At 36.5% G+C, this 25,855-nt stretch overlaps 1 protein-coding gene across 1 annotated transcript in view; it reads right to left on the bottom strand.

The window, feature by feature from the left end:
- Positions 1 to 25,855, bottom strand: part of GABBR2 (gamma-aminobutyric acid type B receptor subunit 2) — a 444,892-nt gene that overhangs the window by 168,576 nt on the left and 250,461 nt on the right. Inside the window, exon 8 of the mRNA XM_085220593.1 lies at positions 17,745 to 17,805. Coding sequence (XP_085076719.1) covers positions 17,745 to 17,805 — 61 coding nt within the window. The remainder of the gene's footprint in view (positions 1 to 17,744; positions 17,806 to 25,855) is intronic.

Below are 25,855 nucleotides of genomic sequence, written 5' to 3'. Positions count from 1 at the left end.
TCACTACTGCATTTAGGGTCGGTCAGCTCACTAGTAAGTAAGTGAGGATAATACTAACAGCTCCATAAAACCCAAGAATTGCATGATTCATAGAGTGAAGAAAGTGTGTTCAGGGGCACTGCTTCAAATTTTTTTACAAGCAGAAGTGGCTGCTAGATATTTCCTCTTCAAATTCTGTATTTCATATCTGTCCTTATGAGTCCTAAGATGCTAATAGAAGTTTGACAAGTTTGGGGCATCCTCCAGGTGGAGGAGTGTTGCAAGGACACAAGTACATGTGTAGAGGAACACCATGCCTCATGCACCAAGGCACTGGCAGACATGAAATCTTGTGAAATATTGTCAGCTAGAAAAAAAGACCATGCTCAATTTTCACATCTTTAAGAGATGGAACCAGAAGCTGGATCCAGTCATGGGAGTCTGCTGATCTAGAAAATAAATAGTGAGTTTGAAAAAAATAAATTAGTGTTTGAAATCTTCTGTGTAGAGCCCAGTGCCACAGCCCCCTGCACTGATATTTCTCAGCTCATGAATTTCCATTTGACATCCTTCTGTTCTGGACCTAAGCACGCGTGAGCTTTAAGTTAAGACAAATCATAAAATGTTTTGAAATGTAAGATGTTAGTTACAGCTAAATTGGAATGAATTCACTCTGACACACATTCCTCATGTTGTTAGAACTCTTTGCCTTCCTTCAGTTATTAGAAGTACATTTTAGTAGGATGCATTCTAGTCTTGAACATCAAAATTTATCACTGTTACTATTTCTTTAACTTTCTTTTTAAACTTTAATGGTGCTAAAATCCACAGGAGGAAACAAACTCACTATTTGCAAAAATATGCTCATTCAGGAAACGATATTGTTTAAATAACATGTATTTTAAATTTAAGTTGAATTTATATTCTAGGAGAGTGAAAAGCTCCAGCTGAAGCTTGTTAAATATCAGAGTTACCAAAAATGTAATTTTCCTTGTACTTCAGTGAACCTCCACTTGCTTTAACTTATTTCTCTAGCAACTCCTTTGTAATACTGAATAAAACAGAAAGGAGAATAAGGAGCCTACAGTAATCGCTTCTTAGCACTAATTTGGTACAATAGATATTTTAGTAAGAACAGAAGAAAGTGGTTTAGAAGACTGATTAGGTTATAAAGAACTAAGTGTTTTGAAGTGATAGTCCCTGATTTTATCTTTAATGATCGTTTCAGTGTTTTCCTAGAATAATAAGCTTCATTGTCAGGCTTCTTAATTTCAAAATCTGACTTATTTTCTACTTTTTCTTCTGGAGCTATAGAAAACAGTGTTGCATTAAGAGAAATTTCTCCTATGGAAAGCTACAGATATTAAATTCTAATTGTTCCAAATAATAAAAACTTTAATAATTAATATAAAGAAATTATGTAATACACTTGACAGACAGCTCTGGAATGAAATTGCCTGTCAAAGCACAGCGAGATCACATGGGCACTTCTACATAAGCATAACTTCATTTTGTGCATAATATTAAGTACGCACATGGAAGAGTTTCCAGACTTAGAGTTGATGTTGTAGGTACGGATAGTTTGAAAGACTCTGTTCTGCTCGAAAAATTGATAGCATAAATCAATGATGATTTTATTCTGAACATTTGCTTGTTTCAAGAGTATAGGATATATGCCTGTAGCAATGAAAAGTAACATAAGGAAAAAATCCTTGAAAAGCTGATTAAAGCTAGAAAAGCAGAAGTATACATTTTTCTCACTTATCACTGTATTTGCAGTATGACAGTGAAGAACAGCAGAGTCTTTACAATTGGCTGGGCATAAAAGACTGTATTAAACAACCCCTGCAGATGCACAAAATTGAGTAACATAACAAAAGTTATGTCATCAATTTTTCATTACAACTAGAATAAAAATTGGAACATTTCTACTGTTTCGAAAGTGAGGTATGTGTGTCCCTCTTTTGCTTTTTTTCTTGATATATTATCAAAGACGTAGGTGTGTGATGAGTAAGAAAGCTTAGGTTTGTTTGGAGTACGAGAACAAGAGGAAATCTGGAAAATGAGAATTTCAAAAACACTTCCAGGAAGAAAATATTTCAAAAACTCCCTGGAACAGTTGGCAAGGTAATACTATAAGATAGCTACCAAAGTCAGTTGTCCTTCAAACTGTAATAGTGACAAGCTTGGAAACCAAAACCATTAAACTGTGAGACGGGGATTTAAATCTTTCTTTAATCAAGTGAATACATACCTGAGTGCATACATATCTAAGAAATTGCAGCCAACCCCATGCTAGTCACAGCGTTCAATAGAAAATTAAATTATAGAATGTTTTAGGAAGAAAAAAGGAATTGAAGGGAACTGTAGGCCGTGCCACTCGTTTTATATATTTATCAGAATTTAGAAATGCAAGTACTTTATCTATTTGACCAGAAAACTTTAACCCCAAATTTTAAGATGCTCAGTGCAAAACTTTATTAGAAGGCAGCTAATTAAACTCATATACAGATTTTGTCTCTTTGCCTTTTTGTGAACAATTGCTTCTTATGTAAGAGCCTTTATTAAAAAAAGGAGCTTCCAATGGAAGTCATATATTCTTGCTATCCAGAAACAGGAAATGCAGCCTAGAGAATCGAAGTCCTTCTATGACATCTGCGTTTGGACTCCTACTTGCATGTTTGAAAATCAGGGGCCCTCAGATTCCAGTTAAAGTCCTTTTTCACTCTTGACACCTTCCTCATCTCCACTGTGCTACCTGTTCTGCATCAAGCACCTTCTAATTTTCCTGGAGGAGTGGGAACTGGAACCAGAACAAGGAGAGAGGAGATAATAAAGATAATAATAATGAAGAATAAAGACTTATGGCAACTTTAGAATGGTAAGACGCAGTTTGCCTGTTTCCAAAGCCCATAGAATTATCATAGAGTAGCTTTGGTTGGAAGGGACATCAAGGGTCACAAAGTTCCAACCCCCCTGCCACAACCCAGATCTGGTACTAGGCCAGGCTGCCCAGGGCCCCATCCAACCTGGCCTTGAACACTTCCAGGGATGGGGCATCCACAACCTCTCTGAGCCACCTGTTCCAGCACCTTGCCACTCTCTCTGTAAAGAACTTCCCCTTGAAAACCAATCTAAACCTTCCCTCCATGACCTTAAAACCATTCCCTCTTGTCCCATTTACCCAAGTAAAAAGTTGATTCCTTCCCTGAGCAAACAGTCAAAAAATATAAAGTGGTACTGTAATTTTTATTACACATGAAAAACGTTCTTTTGTAATTTTTTTTTTTTTTTTTTTAACTCAATGCATGATGTTCCCAGATTTCTGTTTCCTTCATGGGGTTTTCCAGACCTTAGAAAGATTGTATAGAAAATGCTGTAAAGTCTATACTACTTTAAGATATCTACATCTTACTGAAAAGAAACCAAAACCAACAAAATTTCTATATTCATTTTATAACCCATCCTGTACGTTCTTTTCTACTTTCAGTAGTTAATACTTTTGAAGTAGTCCAATTTCCTGCTTCTCTTTTCTTAATAGAAGCTTCCCTCTTTACACTCCATGCAAACTTTTCATTGAATTTAAACACAAAATTACCTGCTCTGAAACCCAATAATATGCTTCTTAATTATCTAATTCCCATTCACTTCAAACAAATGATAATCATTTATTCTATACCTTGACCTAGAACACAGTGTAATTTAATAATCAGGAGAGCACTGTACACATAATTTGGTGAAAAATCCATTTGAAGAATCTTGAATTTCTTTGCTTCTTTCATGAGACTTTTTCTTAGAGATATCTGTGTATGATTAATTTATATCTACATTGGAAAGAAAACAAGCCTCTTGAAGGTCAAGTTGCACAGAGTTTTCGTAACTAACTTTTGCTACAAGCATATCAGTCTAGATATATAATATCATTCTAAAATGATATTACTATAGCAATCTGAAATGATATACTATAGCAATCACTAATAAGAGGTCTATATCCAGTTTCAAAAGAACTATTTCCAAATCAAGTTATAATTTTCTCATAATATTTGGTTTGGGGTGGAAATAAATCATGAATCAATGAAAACAAGTTTTAATTATTATATGATTTTTTCTTTCATTGATAAAAATATTCTTGCAAATTTATTTGATTTCCAAGCAAATGAAAAAGAGTAAAACAACTTCTTACATACTCAGAGCTCTTACTCAGTTATTAGACAGCATTCCCACATTTAGTAAAATTTAATAAATATTCAAATATGTATTAGAAAAAAATGATTCTGCAGATGAGAAGGACTTTAATTATATTCTTATAGATAAACAGCATAATGCATTTCACTGCAGAGCTGTAGTTGTTGAAATATTTTGTGTTGATAACAAATCTGATGAGAGAGATGCACAAGAGTTTAGATGTCTTAGACCACCAGGCTGTAAATAGCAAAGTATTTGGCTTAGCAAGCATCACAAGGGGATCAAGTTAGTCACAGCTGTCTGTCTAAGGCATTGATCAATCACAGAAGTGCTTCCGGGAGCCTGCAAAGTTTCCAAAACCCAGATATGACACTAATGATTTCTGTATGAAATCATCATTTACAGTGCTAAATGCATCCTATCTGAGATGACACATCCTATAAGACTGCTCTGACACAACAGTCTTCTGCTAAAGCCACTGCACACAAGAAGGCCTCGCTTTTCCACATGCTGGGAAGTGGGAAGTCTCTAGCTCAGCAATCGTGTTCCAGGATAACTGAGGTTTGAAGTCATAAATACACATTCAAAATACTTTCTCACATCATTATCTGTTACAAAACTAATGCTTCTTTGTCACCATCCATAATGTCAGTCTAAGAATCAAAGATCAAACTTCACAGAAGTTATTTTCACCAGTGGATGGACCTTCCAATCCAGAGTTCAACCACTGAAAAGTGAAGAAATGCAACAGAGGCTGGCACTGTGATTAACAGTCTAAGCTGAAAGATTCATGGTTTATGGATGATATAATTGTTTGGAGTACTGTGCTGAGGGGGAATTCTAAAATGAACTGAATCTTAGATGTCCGCACTAAATAATGTGTCTTTCTTAGCAAGCATGCCTGGTTCTCAGATTTCCACATTGCATTTTGTTTAATTTATTCTTTATCCAAAGCAAAGCATTTTTGTGAGATCTAAAGCCAATAAAAAATAAGTAGCTGAAATTAGCAACTTAAACTTTACTATATGAGAAATCACTGTGAAATTAAAATATCCACAACAGCAAACTGACCCATACTTTGTCTAGCTCATTGTCATTACTGTGGTTAATCTCTCTTTCACAGCTATTACACTATTTCTTGGAAAAAGGTTTGAAGGGATTCAGCTTTTCAAACTTATTTGAGTACAGTGCATTCTTCTACCTCTCAATTAAGTTGTCCAAACTCATTTTCAAGATATTTAGGAAAACAGACATATTTAGAGCATACTTTTCTTGCTCAACTGTAGGTACATACCTAGCAACAAGTCTAAGTTTTAGTATGGAATAATCTGTGTCTCTCTTTACAGTGGACCACAGCAACTTGGTCAGATGTACATATCTGAACTTGGACAAGTGGATCCCACATATTGTCACCAAATTTCAAAAAGTTCTTAAATGCTTTAAAAAAAAAAATTGAGTACTTTTAACCTTTTTTTTTTTTTTTTACTTTTTTTTTTTTCCACTAAAAGGCTTAACTTTTCTTCTTAAAAATTGATCTTTTTTTTTCTCTGTTGGGTAAGCTATTTGACTTTATGGGTATCAGAAATGAGATGGCCTCCTGAGATGACCATCTTTCAAAAGAAGAGTGAAAGCAAACACATACTTAGAAAATTACTTCCTTCTTACACACTAATTTACCATGAATAGTAGTGTATAACTTGAAAAAAGTTAAAGAATAAATATTTGGAAGAAATGTTTGTAAAAAGAAAAAAATCAGAAAATGAAATAACAATTGATTGCAAAAACAAACAAACAAACAAACATGCTGTCTGCTAAAACTATATCAACTGATCTGAGCATACAAACAAGAGAAACTGAGTTAAGCCAAAGATGACTGCAGTTACACAGAGAAGTTTGGTCTTAGGTTATTTCTTGAAATTTCCTGCTACTTTAACTAGTTTAGTTGCTTATCTTCTCCTGGTAGTGAAGAATCCAAAAGGCCAGTGAATGCTGAAATTCAAGTTAAGGAAATTCCACTTCTTTTTCTAGTTTTGGTGACCAAGAAATGTGATGTAGCTTATCAAAAACCTGTGTACCAAAGTCAGACACAAACACTGGCATACTTGACAGTGCAAATACAACTTAGAGTCTACCCAGTACTTTTTGGTGACAACTAAGAGGAATTGTTGCCATTCCCATTCAACCCTGAGCTGAATGTCACTGTATAACTCCTGCAAGATACAGCAAAAAGCATTTCAATCCCCCAGAACAATGTGTGTGAGAGATCTGAAAACCCTTTCACCCATACTTCAGCTTCTGGACTGTCATTTTGTGCTTTCTTTGTGGTAAATGAATTATTCAGTTATTTACACATAGCAGAAAAGCTCCAGATATAAATACAGACACACTGTGAATATAGGATCAGGTAAGCATCTGAGAAATGGCCCTGAGGATCTACATTCTAAAACCCACATAAGGGATAAAACAATTCAAGTATTTTTCAGTGGACTCCATAATATTCAATTATTGAATAAAAGAATTTTTTTTTTTTTTTTTGGTCCAAACTTAGAATATCTTCTTTGCCTGGTAAGTACAGACAGCTTGGGAACAAAAATGAAACAGAGTTGTGATTCATTGGATGTATTATGCAGGCACCTTTGCAAACACTAAACTCTACACATTTTTTTATTTGTATCTCAGGGAGTGTGCAATGCAGCAGGCTTTAACATGCTTGGAATATTTTAGTATTTCTTCAAGGAAATAAGGATTTATATTTCATATGCCTCAAGAGCACATTTTTTATAATTGGATAGTTACTACTAAAAATAGTTCAGGGTTTTGGCTGCATACAATGAGATCAAAGTAGGCTGTAAAACAATATCTTAAAAATTAAAAATAGAAATAGCCTCAGATGAATATTTAAGACATGCAAAATTAGGTTTCTCACATTATCTGTCAGATTATAGAGTTGATTATTTGAGGAGCTGGAAGTCAGTCCTGAATGCCTGATCAATGTAGCATTTCAGGACCTACTCAGAACTTTACAGGGTTAGGCTCAGAGTTTTCAACAGTACTAGACTGTCTTCATAAAGCACTGATTAATTAAAGTATTTACACATACAGCAGTAATTCATCATGCTATAAGCTAGTGCTGATTAAAACCAGTAAGCTGGTCTTAAAACCTTGTGCACTCATTAAAATCAACGGTAGGATTCCTAAAGGCTTGACCCACTTCCAATGCAATCTGACCCAATTCCATGTGTTGTAGCTCCATTTGTAGTTTATCTGTTGATTGGGATTTATCCATCCAGCAGATCAGCTATTGATTTCCACACAACTGCACAATTTACAGAATCATTCCAGATGAAAAGAGAAAACATCTATTGTTCAACTTGTTTGTCCTTGGCCACCCCAACAGGATTAATTATCTGAGATCATATTTGGTAGATAAAAGGCTAGCTTGCCCTGAAAACAAGCAGTGTGGGGGAATAACTTTCCTGGCAGCTGCTTGTACTTCCTGACTACCACATATTGTTACCCAATTATTTTGCTAACATTTAATCTACCATGTATACAAAGTAGGAATTTTTCCTCTTATTTTAGACCTTTATGGGGTACCCACTTCTTTTTGTTTAGGCAATCAGTGGCAATTTCTTGAGCAGTCCACAGATGTCAGATATGGGTAATTCCCAGCAAACTTGTACCATCTGACAAAATGGAACACAGGAAAACATTCTCATCAAAGCAGGAAGGAGTTTACAATTTTTTCGGGGACTGTCATTGCTACTGGCCCTCTACAGAGACTGAAATACACATGCATAATAGTGACAGATAACATGCTGTATGTTATTTGTGACAACAGTGTATGCACAGTGCTACTCTAACACAAATTTAGCCAATTGCAAAGTTAGTGCTAAATTAATAATTTTTACCAAAGGCAGAGTTGAATCTGCTTTATAAGGCCTGGTATTCTTGCAGCCCCACAGGGGTTTGCTGTAGAAGGATAATAACAAAATGTTATGAAAGAATACTCTGAGTTTCCTCTCTGACAAATCTGTAGTTTGCATGTCTAGACCACCAATTCTATTCAGCCTTCTTGTATTTATATTAGTCAGGAAACTACTTATGAATGCTATGTGGCAAACTACTTGACTGAATTGGTGTAACATTTCAGCTGTGTTTCTGCCTCCATCCTGGGCAATATAGCTCAGGAAAAGAAGTTCACTTCCTTAATACAAAGTGACTCAAAGCCACTCTCATGACCTAATCCTTCACCAAGTTGGTTAAAACCAGGTCTCTGTCAGTATCAAATATTCCTGTCTTCTCATCTGGATCCTGAATGAAATTACATTGGCTAATTATAACTTTTAAACTGCCAGAAATTTTCAGCATTAGTTACGTTAAACTTTTAAGAATGAAAGGGAAACATTTCTTCGTGAGACTTAACCTTTAATCCTGTAACTGTTGACTTCCAAGTGCTTAGTTTACGGCACGAAAATGTCACTTTTCTCTCACTGACTCCCTTTCTCTCTTTTTTGCTTGTTTTTAATACTGGTTGCAAACCCAAGATGATGAAAAGAAAGCAAATAAATGGAACATATCTAGTCTTAAATAACACATTTTATAATATTCCATCCTAAATTCATTCCAAAAGATGAGAATAAATGCCACCTGGAATGAATACTGCCTGAATGAGTGTAAATCACAGATAGTCATGAAATTAATTATACTGCAATAAAGGATGCTGCTGAGCCACTTTGACACCTGTTCTCTTAGTCTTCACATCAGCGAGTAAAAAGCAAGAAGCAAGAGCTACTGCTAGGGCTCAAGAAAATCAGCTCTCCATTCTTTGGATCAGCAATCCACAGTAATCTGGAGCTCAGGAAAAGCACTGCACATTCAGGAGCTCAAACAAGCGTAATTTTAATGCATGCCAAGAGCACATAAGTGGCAGAAGCTGCTGGAAAGGGGCTACATACATTTCTGCAAGTATCTGCTTCCTGGCACAAGGAAGAACACACGTGGACTGTGAAATCTGAAGTTATCCTTCCAATACTTCTGCCCGTGCCCCTTGTGGAATATGATTTCCTACCAGGGACACAGCTTGAACTGCTTTGTATAGGTACATCTCTGGGTAGCAAATAGAGGTTTGAATTTTTTTGCCCTTCTTCTCTGTCCATGCAAAGCAGACAAGATTTTGCTAAACCAGAGAGCCCCAGGTCAATTATCACAAATAAATTGAACCTGACAGATCACTGAAGATAATTTTTTCTTCTTTTTAGGATCTCACATTAAGAAAGTATCAACGCAAGATTTTACTAGGCAGACCTGGGGATCTTAACACTGCTTCCACCTAGACTAATTTTCTTTTTTTTTTTTAATTTAGTAAAAGAGCAAAAAAAAAAAAAACCCCAAACATTCCCATTACTCCCATTATTCTGTCAAGATAATCTCCTCTGATGGACACAGCAAATGTCTAAGGTGAGAACAGCTTAGAGAACTGCTTGGTCTTCAAACACAAAGCTGAGGAAGATGCTTTTTTGCTGCTGTTTCATTTCACAAAACATCTAGCATTAGGATTAGCTCCACTGGGGGAAAACCCCTTTTGTATTTTCAAAATATCTAACTGATTTAGAAATTTAAGTCTTGTGACACAGTTGGCTTTCACCTTCAAATTTTATCTTGAATATTTCTAACATTTAGTCAGATTCTTTCATATATGTAGATAGATCTGAGACACTTAAAAAAAAATACTCTGGTTACCAATATTACTAAAATATGAATCAAGAAGGGAAAACAAGAGCAAAAGTCTAATTTAAGCCTAGAGGAGGGATGGAATATTCTTTTAATCTGCTGATCCAGTATATGAAGGGAGCAAAGGGGAACCAATTTTTTACATAATCTGATAATGATAGGACAAAGGGGAATGATTTTAATCTGAAAGAGAAGAAATTCAGGTGAGATGTTAGGAAAAAAAATCTTTGCTGAGAGAGTGGTGAGGCACTGGCAGAGCTGCCCTGAGAAGCTGTGTTGCCCCATCCCTGAAGGCACTCAAGGCCAGGGATGGGGCCCTGGGCAACTGAGCTCACGGAGGACAGCCCTGCTCATGGACAGGGATGGAGCTGGGTGAGCTTCCACCCCAAGCCATTCTGTGATTTTATGATTCAATGAATCTTTGTTCCAAGGCATCAGCAAAGCACTCTATACACATAGGGCACACGTACATATTTGTAACTGCAATCTGGGATTACTTCCCAGACCACACGTTTCCATAAACTCCACTGATTTCACAGCCAGCTCACAGCGTAAGTTACCTGCACCAGTAATTTTAGCTCTCACAGTACATCATCAACTGGCCCCAAGCTGTAATAGTCTTGGGAGGCTTTCAGTGATTAAAATAGGCACACAGTGCTGAAAATTGAACCTATAACACACAGGAAAACAATCTAGCATTTGGCTGCAGGTTATCGCTTAGAATGTCAGCTGAATTTATCAAACTCAGATATGAGCAGTTAAACAGCTTTTGGTGATCTATAGCTTCTGTATACAATTGCAAACCTAAATCCAACTTAACTTTTTAAAGGTACGAAAAGTCATGAACGATTTTTCAAAAATTGTGCTCTCTTCTCTGAATTTAAAAAAAAAAAAAAAACAAACAAACAACCCTTATGTATTGCCCTGCATGTGGCAGGGGGTTGGAGATTCATGATCCTTGAGATCCCTTCCAACCCTAGCCATTCTGTGATTCATTCTGTATTTACTGACCTTTTTGATTCATTCTTTGGGAATCTTTCATAGCCTCTCCCTTTTGAGGGGAAGCATAGACTAAAAGTGTGAACAACTTCTTCCTTTTTATCAGGACTTCAACAGTTTACTAACACAACACAGCATTTGCCTGCTGTCACATCACACAATCACAACCATGCTCCAAATGTCACATTAATAAAGTCAGGTTATAAAACTTTCTGCGCTGACTTTTTGAACTGCCAGAGTGAGAGGCTTAGTTCCTATTACTCAGAATGGGAAGCCTCTGCTTATTTTCTCTTTCTAAATGCAAGAAGCAGATGCTTTGTATTCAAAAACTTGTTTGAATTCCACATCCTCACAATTCACTCCACTTCCTGAGTGGATTCCTAAAGCATCCTTGTAAAAAAGGTTAAATTGATTGACCTACGTATGCCAGACACCTTGTTCTTCCTTATATTCAGAACAAAGAGTACAAATGGAAACCACTCAGGAATCTGCTTCCATCGGTGCTCTCAGCTTTCCCTTCTAACACAGTTCAAGACAGAATGTGAACCTATTCATCTTACCAGGTTTACAAATTACCCAACCTTGAACTAATCTTAGCTTCTTTTGAATGGGAGCAATAAATTTATGTTCAAACAAGTTAGCAAAATTCACTGAAAATAAGGACAAATACTTATCGGGGAAGTATCATAGAATGGCCTGGGTTGAAAAGCACCATAATGATCATCCAGTTTCAACCCCCTGCTATGTGCAGGGTTGCCAACCACCAGACCAGTCTGCCCAGAGCCACATCCAGCCTTGCCTTGAATGCCTCCAGGGATGGGGCATCCACAACCTCCTTGGGCAACCTGTTCCAGTGAGTCACCACCCTCTGTGTGAAAAACTTCCTCCTAATATCTAACCTAAACCTCCCCTGTCTTAGTTTAAAACCATTCCCCCTTGTCCTATCACTATCCACCCTCGTAAACAGCCATTCCCCTTCCTGTTTAAATGCTCCCTTCAAGTACTGGAAGGCCACAATGAAGTCACCCCAGAGCCTTCTCTTTTCCAAGCTAAACAAGCCCAGTTCCCTCAACCTTTCTTCATAGGAGAAGTGCTCCAGCTCTCTGATCATCTCAGTGGCCCTCCTCTGGACCCATTCCAAGAGTTCCACATCTTTCTTGTGCTGAGGGCCCCAGGACGCAGTACTGCAGATGGGGCCTCACAAGAGCTGAGTAGAGAGGGTCAATCTTCTTCCTTTCCCTGCTGGCCACCCCTATTTTAATGCAGCCCAGAACACAGTTGGCCTTCCGGGCTGCAAGCTCACACTCCTGGCTCATGTCCAGTTTTTCACCCGCCAGGACCCCAAAGTCCTCCTCCACAGGGCTGCTCTCAAGGAGTTCTTCCCCCATTCTGCATAAACACCTGCGATAATCTCAGCTCAAGAACCTCATTAGGTTTTTGTGGACCCACTTCTCCAGCCCATCCAGGTCCCTCTGGATGGCTTTTCTTCTTTCTAATGTATCAACTGCGCCGCTCAGCTTGGTGTCATCTGCAAGATTGATGAGGGTGCACTTGATGCCATCATCTGTGATCGATGAAGACGTTGAAGGTCCTGAGACTGACCCCTGAGGGACACTGTGATCGGTCTCCACCCTAGCATAGAACTGTTGATCACAGCTCCTTGGCTGAGACAAGCCAACCAGTTCTTATGTAACATGATTCAAGTCAGAAAGTGACACTGTGCCGTTGCAGTGTTACTTAACATCAGACATTTAGAAATAAAACTGTAAAAAAATAAAGATCTATCTCCTTCTAAATCTATTAATTACATATGCTCATTTTCTATTATCACATTTACAGAATTATTCTTCATTAATTTATCTACCAGATTCCAGCGATGACGTATGAAAACTTTGTTTTTATAGAAAATACATAATCTTCATCTTAGAGAACTAGGGGCCAATACAGTGCCTGTATGACCAGCTACGACTTGGAATTAAACTAGCACATAAAATGAGAGAATAAAACAGGATCATGATTAAATCACAAAAAGGAGGACTAGTAAATCTGAAATGCAATTCAGTTTTTTCACTCCCTTTGTTTGGATCTCTGGATTAATAATGCTCCTGTACAAAGTTTAGTATCAACGTCTGCAGCATATAATTCACAACTGCTGTTGATCACCTACACAGTGAACAAACCCATTTTCACTGTGTCTTTTCAAAGTGTTTCTTGATCATGTCATTTATCTGTGATAGATTTAACTCACCCAGTGATCTTCATTTTCTCCTAGCACTATGATAATGTTGCCCACCATCCTGGAACTAGGTCTCTATGGGAAATTTTGGTCAAAAGCTCTTCATTATAAAATTAACTTGGGGATCCTAGTAGATACTATAATTTTACCACTTCTCACCTACAACTGAACAAAGTTTATGTGCTGGCATCATCAGTGAGAGTTATAAACTCCAGAATCCAGCTATACTTCCCAGGAAAAACAGAAAAATTATACACCCTTATTGTTTCTTACATGAAATCAGCAAGTATTTATATTCTGAATACACATACAGTATATTCACATTTTGTTAAGCAAATGAAATACTGTCTCTATTTACTTTTCCCCAAAGTGTATACCTGACTATTCAAAGGCACACTTAAAATCTGGGAAAAAAAAAAAAAATACTCATAAGGAGATTTTGCTTTCACTTTGGTGGTATGCTTCTGAAGCAGAAAAATTTTAATTCCTGATTCTGAATATTTGACACCACGGTCTATGGATATTTGACATGATATTTCAAATCTGATTTTTCAATGTTGTAATTAAATATTTGGTGCCTGTTGAATTATATACTTTCAGCATTGTTCACAGAAAAAAAATCCACAGACTAGTTCTGAAGGAAATATACAAGAGAACTGATAAATGCAAAAATATTGAAAAGCAATTAATCGTATTATTTATATGAATTATTATGTAAGCAAGAACCAAAGTAGTCCAAGTCTACCAGACAGAATTTAAAATAATAGAAGGAAGCTACATAGGCATGATTTACACACTTCAATCCTACTTGTTTACAATTCAGCTTTACTTTTCCTTTTCAATCTATTCTAGCACCGAAGTCTTTTAGGTTTCCATGATATGCACACAGCAACAGTTGCCAGGATCCTCTTTCTGCTTGCACTAGCCAAAAGATTTTGGCCATCTACTTCAGCTACATGTTTGACAATGAGAATATTGCTTTTAATGGCATCAGTGGACAAAACCTCTTCATTTGGAAAGATGCCAACTTCAAACATTTCTTGGATATTTCAGCTAGACTGGCAGACTGCTTTTTATTTGCCAGTATGGTAGGAGAATAAAATCCAGTTACATGTGCTTTGTACCCTCTGCAGCATAATATAACATTTCTGGGTAACAGTCACATTCTATGCATTAGTAAGTAGTTTGGTCCCAACTATCCTTGGCACAATCTGTCTGCTTGCAAACCTAACAGAGGCTGAAAATGAGACATGTCTAGTGCGAATTTGGGAAAAGCCACATCTACCTTCAAAATTAACGCAGTGATTCAAAATCTTATTACAGCATGTCATACATACTGCAATTACACTCTAAGCTATCATGCACTGGTTTTCCCTTGCATCATTGTCTGCTTTTCCGTATCCAAAACGTTTGCAAATCTTCAACTCTTTTAAAGGGTAGATAACAGCAGGACAAGGGGAAATGGTTTTAAGTTGACAGAGGGAAGATTTAGGTTAGATGTCAGGGGGAAGTTCTTTACTATGAGAGTGGTGAGGTGCTGGAACAGGGTGCCCAGAGAGGTTGTAGATGCCCCAACCCAGGAGGTATTCAAGGCCAGATTGGATGAGGTTCTGGGCAGCTTGGTCTATTATTAAATGGGGAGGCTGGTTGGCCCTGCCTGTGGCAGGGGGTTGGAGACTCATGATCCTTGAGATCCCTTCCAACCCAGGCCATTCTGTGATTCTGTGATATAATCTCATTAGCACAAAGGTTCCCAGCAAAGATTTTGAGATAAGGAGACCTGGACAACTTTCCCTTTTCAACAATTTGGTTATCAGTTTGCAACCTGAAGGGCTTTCATTTTCCAGTAAAACATCCAAGTAGATTTAGCTTGAGCACTGCCCTTTGAATCTGTGGAAAGTGTTGCTCACTGCCCGTTTTCTCATTTTTGTACCATTCTGCCTTTTTAGTTCTCATCAGAATTGTCAGGCATGGTCTGATACGGTAGGAAACAGAAAATGAAAACCTTGAGTCCAACATGGACTGAGAGCTGTTCTTCTGACCTGACAAACGAGGAACAACATTTTTGGCCACGGAATCTTACTTCTCATATGTGATTACCTATTTACCCATCTTCTTTCTCTGCAGTGATTTATTGGTGATCTTTGCATCCTTTCATTCAAAACATTCATAAAACTATAAACTCTTGTAGGTGAAGAAATGACTGCTGAGGTACAGAACACTAATACCGATGATTTCCATCTATGTTAGGGTAATAAGCTACTAATATACTTAATATATGTGATGTTCATAATTACCATGAATTTCATTAAAAGAATTTGTAATACATCATTGATGTAGTCTTTTTTTTTTTCCTAGAAAACACAATGATTTGTATCACAGTTCATAAAAAACACTAATGACTGAGATACTTATCTGTCTCAAGCCTGATAGCACCTAACAGCTATAATTACAAAGGAAAAGCCCATTTACCAATCTAAGTATTGGACTTAATTAGCTTATTTCCACTATTTGGAACTTTCCCATTAGCCCATGATTTATGAAAAGTTAATGTGAATGCTTTGGAAAGCTAGCCAATGTTTTAAGATTATTATTTTTTATTTATTTTTTTAGGAAATGAATAATTTTTTACAGCACTGCCACAGTAATCATGAAAGAAGAAGAGAAAAATCTTTTAACAGCTGGAGTATAATTTATATTAAAAAAATAAAAAAAGAATACTTTCAACTATTGATCCTTACACTTGAATTTCTTACTTTTTTTAGTATAGTCTTCTCTTTTCCAGAATTAGTGAGAACAAAAGACAGACTTCAGATGTATCTTTGGACTATAGCTTGCATGAGAAATAATCTAGATCCTTCTCCTGATCTTCTCCATAGGATGTGTGGGTTACAATGAAAACAAACAAGCTTTTTCCTGCAGGTTGATGAGAAACATTTGGTTGATGATCAAAATCCTGGGTATGGGCTTGATTGATTGTGAAACAGCCATTATGTAACAGCAAGGAAGCTGTCTCCTCTGTTCTTATTGACCAAAGAATATTTCAGCTGGTTGTAAAACCATTGGTGTTAAATAGCAACTCTTGCAAGACTGAGAAACACTATAAACTCACATTTGAAAGGATGATAATAAAAATCTGTTTAAAATTAGCTATCCAAGACTTCAATTGCTCCTGCAGGTTACTTCCAAAGGTGCTTGTTCACCTTCCCATGATTCCACATCACATCATTAATGCACAGAGGGAAGGAGCCAAACTTCCTCCCTCTGGAGCGCACTAGCAGAGTGCAGCTGCCTTAGGCAGGATGCACAGGGCCTCCTTCAGACTTCTGAGGAATAAACACCTCTTGTAAAATCTCCTTGCAGTATTTACTCATGATTCTTTCATGTTGCTGTAAACACTACTACTACAAAATAATGGGAGGAAGAGGGGAAAGAGGAAGCAATAAATATTTATCATTAGTGTTGAGCAATAATTTCTAGATTATATTATCATGAGATGAGGTCTGCAAAAATTTAGTGGATAGAAATGCTTCAGGGAACATGAGTTAATAGCATCAGTTGTAGATGTGAAGACAAAAGCAACCCATAAGATTGCCTCTGTAAATTAGAATGAGTAATAAATCCCCTCAAGTGCATTGCTTTTCATTAATAATATTGTCCATACAGCAGACAATTTCTACTCTATGAGCATTTGCAATTTGGTCAGCAGAATTATGTTTAAAGTGATCTCCTGAAGAAAGAGTGCATGCCTCTTTCTCGTGCACTGAAAGCTATTTGCCAGCTCCTTCTTGATCCTGCTCTCATGAGACCAAACAAAAGCACTCTTCTCCAGTTTCATCTCTGATCAGACTAGGAACAAAAACATTAGCTGCATTCTATAAACTGTATAAACAACTACTGCATGTCTTCTATAAATCAGTATTTTTATTGAAAACTTGACGAAGCAAGCACCTCTTCCTAGCTGCAAACAACTCTTGACAACCGCTGTTGTCTGCAAAGAGAGTCTGCATTTGGGGTCTCTACTGCTGAGACCACTCCCTACAGAGCAGCTCAGGCTGAGTGGACACAGCAGGCTTGATGTGTCACACTGCAGGGAGTGTTGCCTCCAAGGGATGGGGCTGATGGTTTCTGTCCTTTACTTGCTGAGGGAGTGCTTTCTGAAACAACCTTTGGGAATCAGTTGCTGCATTTCAAAAGCAAGCCTTCAGAGAGCACAAATGCGAACTTGAAAGAGCTTAATAGCAAAAAATCTCTCTAAATAAACTTCTCTAATAGCAGAAAGCCTCTTTAGATTCAGTTTCCAAAAACAACTGCATTAATGACCAGGTGCTTAGCTGATCAGTACAGTTTTCCACCATCTGGCTGTTATAGATCAATAGTTTCTGCTGTATGTGTGTGAATTTTCTTCTAGGAAAGTACTTGGAAATATCTCAGACCACTAAGGGTTCAAAACATAGCATTTCAAGCAGGTAATAAAACTCATATTTACTAACTACATTGACACATGTTCAAAGCAGTTGTACAAATTTAAATTGTTCTACAATAAATGCAATTGATACATTAAGCCTGAAACTGCATACATAATTGTAAGGAGAATAAAATTGTTACCTACCTTGGAACTGCGTAAATTTGATGGTTCCCATCCTCTCTCCATTCCTGAAAACAACTTGACCCTAAATAAAATAAATAAATGACTTAAATGTTTTATAAATCTTAAAAAATGTAGTTTAATTAGAACTGCAATCGTTTTCCATTCACTATTAAAATCACCCAAGCAAAGGTTAAATATTGAGAAGAGCAGATTCAACCCAGACTGAATAAAATTATTAACATCTTAAAGCTTTCATCCACAAATTTCAAATGGCTTTACAAAGTTGTCCATTGTTATCACTCACTGTTCAAGGTCAGAAATGGAGCCAGTATCTGACGACTGTATTTCTCTAGGATAAAGAGTTATCAAGGATCATGCCAAAAAAGGATCTACATTTCATTCCTCATATGGATCTCCAAAAGGCTCTATAATTTATTTATATCAATGATTATGGATACTAAAAGCATTTTGTACTATACCAAATTTCATGTTCAAGTACTCTTTATAAATGTATTGTGTTTAAGACATTACGTGCTACATGTTGATACACTTCAAAATAATACTCCCATCCTTCACCCCATCTTTCTGACAAAATATCTTTTAAATTTTTGCCCTTACTTTGGCTATTTTGTGATGGAGTATGAAAGAACAAGTTTTCATTCATTTCAGAAATATTTTTAATATCTTAAACTTGCAGTGGAGTGCTGAGTGTAGTCATTGTAGACTGGAGTTTTATTCAACCCCTAGTTTTGATAATTATTATAATCTCCATTAATTTTTTTTTTTTTTTTTAGCAGACATCAGGATAAAAGAAACCAAATGATAAGCATCAGAGGCTACTATCTGTGCAAGTCTCTTTGTAAATAACTACTTCTGATCACTAGGGATTCAAAACAAAATCATCTTCAGCTTAAAGAAGAATGCAGTAAAAAAACTGTTAGTTTTTACCCTTGGTATAAAATCTGATCTTATACAAAGTGATTGTATCATCCTACTGATATGAAGTCAGTTCGAGTTTTAATAGTAGATAGGTTGTTCAGTCTCCTGCAAGGAACTATACCTACATGTGTGGTGCTCTCTACAGAACATGCATCCCACATTCCCTGCTAATCACAGAACACTGTTCCCTTTCAGTAAATATAGGAAGATATCCTACAGTAAATATAATCTACCTTGTGCTAAGGATTAAAAGCCCAAAATTTCAGTCTATGACAGAAAGAGAGCAAGACAAATTAACATCGGTAATATAGATTCTCTCAACAGCTACAGAAGGGCACAGGAACTGCTCCTACTGAAGTTTGGCCAAAAATAAGGTTTATCCAGAAGCTATTAAAACAGCTCAGGGAGGCAATGTAAAATATTAGCAGGCAGTTTGTGTGTGCACTTCAGCAGCCTTATCCAGATTTCTCTTAGTTTGGAGTAGTATTTAATATCCCTGGAGATGTGTGAACATAATCAAAATACAATTGCCTACTTGATTTAAATATGCAACAATAGAAAATATTAAAGAAAAGTCTTGTAAAATGTGCAAGTATCACTTGTTGCAGATCTACTGTCAACCCAGTCTCACACTCGCTAAATTCTTGGTTCTGAAGCCTGAGGATTCTATAGTTAATTTTTTTACTGTATGGATAAATTTTTTTTTTTATTAAGTTTCCTGGCTTTTACTTTATCTCTGCTTATGCTTTTGTTACAAGATTATGATATTGTAAATTGTACACTACTGGACTGCTATTTCTAGATAGCAACCAGCAGGAATTAATGCTATCATCCATGATGACTGTTATCTATGACTACCATGTATTACTGACAATATAATATACCAGCTCATGGATGTTTCTGGATTCTTAGTGCAAATGGTTTGCTGTGCCATCCTTGCTTCTTGCAATATCGCCCACATTGCCATTATCCAACAGGAGAGCCATATTTCATATGTATCTATTGACTAGAAAAAAAATATGTAGATCCTCATTGACTCATTTTGAAACTATCAAGGTAGATAAGGTCTGAATGTTCTGAATAAATTCAAAAATTTTGGTAGAATACAAAGAAGAAATTATATTTTTATAAAAATTGAATGATTGAAAAATATATAGATGATAGTGATGGCAGAGACATGGAACAATTCATGCGAAGTTGTCTTTGCTATCTGCAATACTATTCAATCACCTTCACTAAAGTTTACTGAATGTTAAAAAGTTAAAAATGCGTTACTAAAAGTAATAAAACTTTCTAAGTAAAAACTTATGTTCTGACATTGTCCTGTTTATTGTTCATAAACTCAAGACTTACGTTAAACATCCAGATACAAGAAGAAAAAAATTGAAATCGGCTATTTATTCCTCCTGTTATTTAACAAATAAACCTGTTCTCAGAGACAGATTCAACAATAAACACATCAACAAGAATCTTCTATGAAATCCCTAGTGTAACCCATGACAGTGACATCACCTATTTATTACCCACGCATCAAAACTGCAACCACAACCACAGCTACTGCTTGGTTCTTGGCTCCCGAGCAACGCATTGCTTCATAACAATATGACAAGAAATGACAGCATCTCAAGTAGCTTAAACCCCTCAAGATTTTAAAATTGCAGTGAGCTTAGAGGGAAAACATTCCTAGGTTTTTAGTGCGGCTTTAGGTAGCCCCTAAAGATACTGAAATAGTGTCTCTATTGCACTACTCAATTCTGCAATGTGGCAGAGAGGAGTATTCCTTAAGAATACTGAGGAATTATACAAATACCAATACCTTCATTTCATTTTTACAAATGTTAACTTAAAACAGGAATAAAAAATAAACCGAAAGAAGCATCTATTGAATAATTTTTTTAAAAATAATGGCTAGAACTAAAGACAGATAAACTGAGGGCAAAAAAAAGTAAATAAATAGAATAATAAAACATTTTATTTTATATTTCTTAATCTGATGCAATGCCTTAAAGAAATAAAACAACCAGTCTTTCAGAAATCTGTTTTGTAGAAATGATGGGCTGATTTATGGCATGAGAAGCGAGCTATAAGCTGATGTTCTTCTATGGACCACATCAAGTCATTTCTTTGCCATCAAGATAACATGCCGTAAGAGTTAACTAGACAGTTAGTTTCTTCATACTTGAGGCCCATTTAAAACTGAGTGTCTGAACAACAGCTATTCCTAAGATACACTTAAAGCCATAGCTTTACTAAAGCAAATCTTACTTTATTTTTATCTCATCACATACTTTCTACATGTGCCAGCACAGTTTGTGGTGTGACCCACCGTAAGAACAAGAACTTGTGAAATCTGGGTGAGTGTGAGCAGCCAGCCAAACTTTACCTTCCATCACGTTTTGGTGACATTGCAATAGGTGCTGATTAGAAAAGATATCAGTGGTTGTATGGATGAGATGCATTTTCTAAAAGAAAAGTAATAGACTAACTTCTTCGGAACATGATTCTCAGATTCAAACAAGTATTTCCCACTCATGTAATTATTTTACTTCAAGAGATGCAAAATATGGTCTGTCCTTTACCACCATTTCAGTCAACAAGAGAGTGAATTATGTTCACTTACGTCAAACCACATATTTTACTCCAGTCTTTTTTTTTTTTTTTTTTTTTAATATTTCTTTTGAAGTAATTTCCTTCACCAGTTGTAAATGTGATGCTTGAGTAAACACTAGTTGTACAACAACTCTGCCCAGCTCTGAGCTATGGACAAGCATGTCCATAGCAACAGCAATTATCCCTGAAACGCAGTCAGGAAGGGAAAACGAAGAGTATGGCTTGAATTCTGATAATAGAATAGAAGCTAAAGTAGCTCAGTCTGGCACAGAGTATTTGAAATACATTTAATTATTGCTAAAAGTTGTGCAAGTTTGTGGGGGTTTTTTTTGGTTCTTTGTTTTATTTCACTTTTTTTGTGAATCACTGAATCCAGCTACTTTTCTTCTAATATCTGACTTTTTTTCCAAAAAGTCACAGTGTTTTAAAATGCATTTCAAATGATGAAAAACAGAACTAGACCAAATATTTAGTGGCATTAGTCTCATGACTGCCACATACAAGAACACCTTCCTTGTTTCTTCTCTACACTGCCTTCTTCTGTGTGCTTCATTTTTAAAAGCCTAGCATTGATCTCTTTCCTACTTTTGCACACTTTGTTATACAACATAACTGCATTTCATCTCATTACTAAAATGACATCCCTAAATGTACAATCTTATTTTTTTTTTTTTTTCTTCCTGGAGTTGATGCCTTTTTAAGCCATCAGTCCTTTATTTGTGGTCAGAATAAGAGGTCCACAACAATCATCCTCTCATAATCATAAAATATTATTCAACATTAGATTTATTTTAAACACAGTGGACTTCCCCTGTCATTGTAGCACTGGAATTCATTTGTCTACTCTTGAAAGGAGCTGTTAAATGTTTTGGTTTTTTTTTTCTTGGTTGATATAAAGTAGTTATCTTTGCTATATTACGAACATATTAAGTTCCTTTCTAGCTAGGGAGCACTAGTATTTATTCAAATTTTCTTTACATTATCACTGACAGTTTTATTATTCTGCTCTGGACATAGGGCATGCTGATACTGAAATTTTTCCATTCCTCATACATTGAGATCCACAGCCAACACGACTCATTCATGTCTCTAGCTTCCTTCATCACTCCACAAAACAAGAGTTCAGAACATTTGTAACTGCTCTTCCAGTCGGGGACAGGTCTACACTACAACCATCCCTTCATTTATCCAGATTTATGTCTGCAAAGTGCCTCAAGTATGGCAAGCAGAGAAGTAAATAAACAGCATTTATTTCATGATCTTCCATATCATGCCTACAAAAAAAACAAAACAAAACAAAACAACAACACAACAACTACTTTAGCTCATGCATTTTTCAGTGTGCCAAAACCTTTTTGTGTTCTGCTTCATTTTTTCTCCATTGGAGAGTAATCCGGACCACTCTATATGGAGGTCATGTTGACATACAGAAGTAGTTGTCTTTTGAAATGCCCATAGCCTACACACTCATATCAGTTCCAAACTGAATGTCAATACTTTTTCCAGAAATTAAGTAACTCAGTCACTTGAGGATTATTTAGTTATACATGTGATATAAGGTAAAATATTTAAGTAAATGCCTGCAGAAATACCTCAATAGCAGTAGGATGACTAAGGCAGTTGAAGCTGTAATTTTTATATAAACACAATGCATTACTGTGAAAGAACACATCGGCAGGTCTGTTATTAAATTGTCCCTTTAAGCTTTGTGACATCTGCTGAAATGAAAGCACTCTTCTGATCCTGTAGTGTCCTTACTGGACTAAACTCACTAAGTCTAAGAGCTCAGGAGGGTGAAGCATTGCAGGGCAACTTGTTGAGAGCTTGCCAACATCCAAAGAGCAGGTACAGCCCTCCCACATTGCTCCCAGCTGCACAGACCTATATATTCCTTGTAGAAGTACAACATTCATCAGGTCCCTGAATGAGCTACTGTGACCAATTAAACAAGCAAGATGTATTTTGCGATTTTTAAGTTTGTGCTGAGAAGGGAAATGCTGTTTCTGAATGACTTTTGCAGTGCCAGACCTAGAACCAGCACAAAGGAGCAGCTAGGAGCAAAAAGCATGAATCTTCATTGGTCCCAGATGTTTTCTGGTGATTTTGGCAGTCCACTCAGCCCACTGCTCATGCCAACATAGATTTACTCACGCAGCATTCCTTATCCCTAGCCATGCCTTCCTGGTCACACACTGAACAAGCGTGATGTTGGCTTCTCCACATCTAGGTGGTGAAGAGCTAAACATTGTGATGCATAACCTCATTAGTAATCCAAATATAGAATCATAGGTCCTTTCCGACCTTGTGGTTCTACAGAATCATGTAGTCCAACCATCCTCCCATTACCATTGCTACCACAAGCTACTAAACCATATCTTGTAGCTCCTCACCCAGACACCTTGTGAACACTGCCAGGGACGGTGACTCCACCACCTCCCTGTGCAGGCCATTCCAGGGCCTGACCACTTTCTGGGAGAATAAATTTTTCCTTACATCTCTAATCTAAACCTCCTCTGGTACAACTTGCAGCCATTTCCCTGGGTCCTGTTTGTTGCCTGAGAGAAGAGGCCAAAGCCCTGCTCATCACAGACTCCCGTCAGGAAGTTGTAGAGTGCAACGACCTCTCCCTTGAGCCTTTAAAGACTTTTAAGACAACAATAGCCCATCAAGATTTAGCAGTGCATGTCTAATCTCACTACTGAAATAAATATCCTCCAGCTGAGGGCAGCCTGCACACAACTCTTTTCTTTCACGTCACCAAATTAGCCAGAGACAAACAGTCCTTGAACACAGACGGAGACAGGGTACAAGTCAAACAGCAACAACACTGACATCTTCTGTGGGGAAAAGAGGTAATTATCACCTCTGGAACAGTGAGAGGTGAAAAAAATTATAATGGTCCCTAAAACCAACAGTACTCTAGAATCCACGATTTTATATCCTCAGTCTGCTGAGGGTAAATTTTTTCTGGAGCATATAATTAAAGCAGATCCAGGGACTGCAGCTTTTCAAGCCTTAAGACTATTTTCAGGAGAGATGTTTCTGTCAAAATTTTCAGGATAAAACATTAAAATTTGAAATATTTTATGATCCACTGGATTTTTTTTCCTTCCTGTTTTTTCTTATATGACAATTTCTAAAAGACTCGGGTAACTGAACACTGGTCTCTGGAAAGCAGCAGTAGTAGAGCAGCTTAAAGAGCAGGTATGAAGCACAGCTAAAGATTTGGTCTTGGCTAACGTTTTCTAAATGAAGCATTACTACCACTCTCATCTAAATACATACTTGTGTTCTAGCTATAAAAGAGCAGGCATAAAATAGCAGGAAAAATGAATGTATTTACTTCTAAGCCTTAAGTATTTGTCTTCTCAACAGAAATTATGCTTGAAAAGTAAATGTTCGCAAATAAGTAAGTTTCCTGAACATGAATGCATGGGTTTTGGAGAGATATGATAGGAAAGAAGGAAGATAAACGAATGGAATAATTAAAATGTGCAAATGTTAATGAAGAGATGAAGACAACACCCAGAAATAAAAATATGATAATCATGATGGTGATAGAAAAGAAGAATGGAAGAAGTGCTCATAAAATCCCAAAACATTACAACTAGGAAGCACTCACTGAAGTTATTAATATTATGGTTGAAAACAGAAGACTCAGAGGCACTATTCATTTTGTTCCTTTGCATGCTCAGCAGGTGGTAAACTCGTAAAACTTGCACGGAGTGTGGATTACATGTTTGTTATCTCTCATATATTCCTATGTAGCTTCTTTTGTGATCTTTTAGCAGATGAACATAAATGGAAATTAGCTTTATCCCAGAGTTTGAGAGACATTCACAACTATTTAAATAGATTACAAAAATTGACTCAACATGAGTAAAGTACAAGATTAACAGATGTATGAGTTCTAATAAAAGTCCATCTGGAAATAAAGAACACATGAGATGTACAGAAGTGTCACTTCTTTTCCCTCAGAGCCAAAATTGTTTTGGGCAAAATGAGCCAGCAATTTTCATTAAAAAAAAAAAAAAAATAGCCTTGATACCTCGTATTTACCAACAATTTTTTTAACAACATCTGATACGAGTAGCACACGACATTTCCCAGTTGTGCTCCTTTAAAGACCTCCTGAATAAATAAGTCTCTAAAAAGTGAAATAATAATTAAAAATAATAATTAAGTTGACTAAAAAAAATGGGGCCCATGATCACTTTTAATCATGATAGAAATGACCAAGTTGGAAAAAAGGACAAATGAGGACCAGCACTTTAAGTCTCAAATTTAAGTCTGAAACCTTAGGTTTTCCTTCAGGAAGAAACAATCAGATGTAAAAACTTTGTGCGTGATGCATTCTGAATTTAGGATTAAGTAAAAAAGAACAAAACCCAAGAAGTATTGTAAGACCTACTATCATACATACTATCATTTCATCATACCGCCACTTAGGTCATTTCTAAATGAACGAGCTCCAGTTTCTTTGTTCACTCCTACCTCTAGGATTTTCTTTTTCCTCCCCCCTGTCCTTCAACCCTTTTTTCAATTTTCTCATTAGTTTCCTAAGAAAGGCTATCCATAAACAA

The sequence above is a fragment of the Meleagris gallopavo genome, chromosome 3 (genome assembly GCF_905368555.1).
Source record: "Meleagris gallopavo chromosome 3, MGAL_WU_HG_1.1, whole genome shotgun sequence".
NCBI classification, from domain to species: Eukaryota; Metazoa; Chordata; class Aves; order Galliformes; family Phasianidae; genus Meleagris; species Meleagris gallopavo.
Note: the sequence above shows the minus strand (reverse complement) of the source record. Positions and strands in the feature narration are given on the sequence as shown.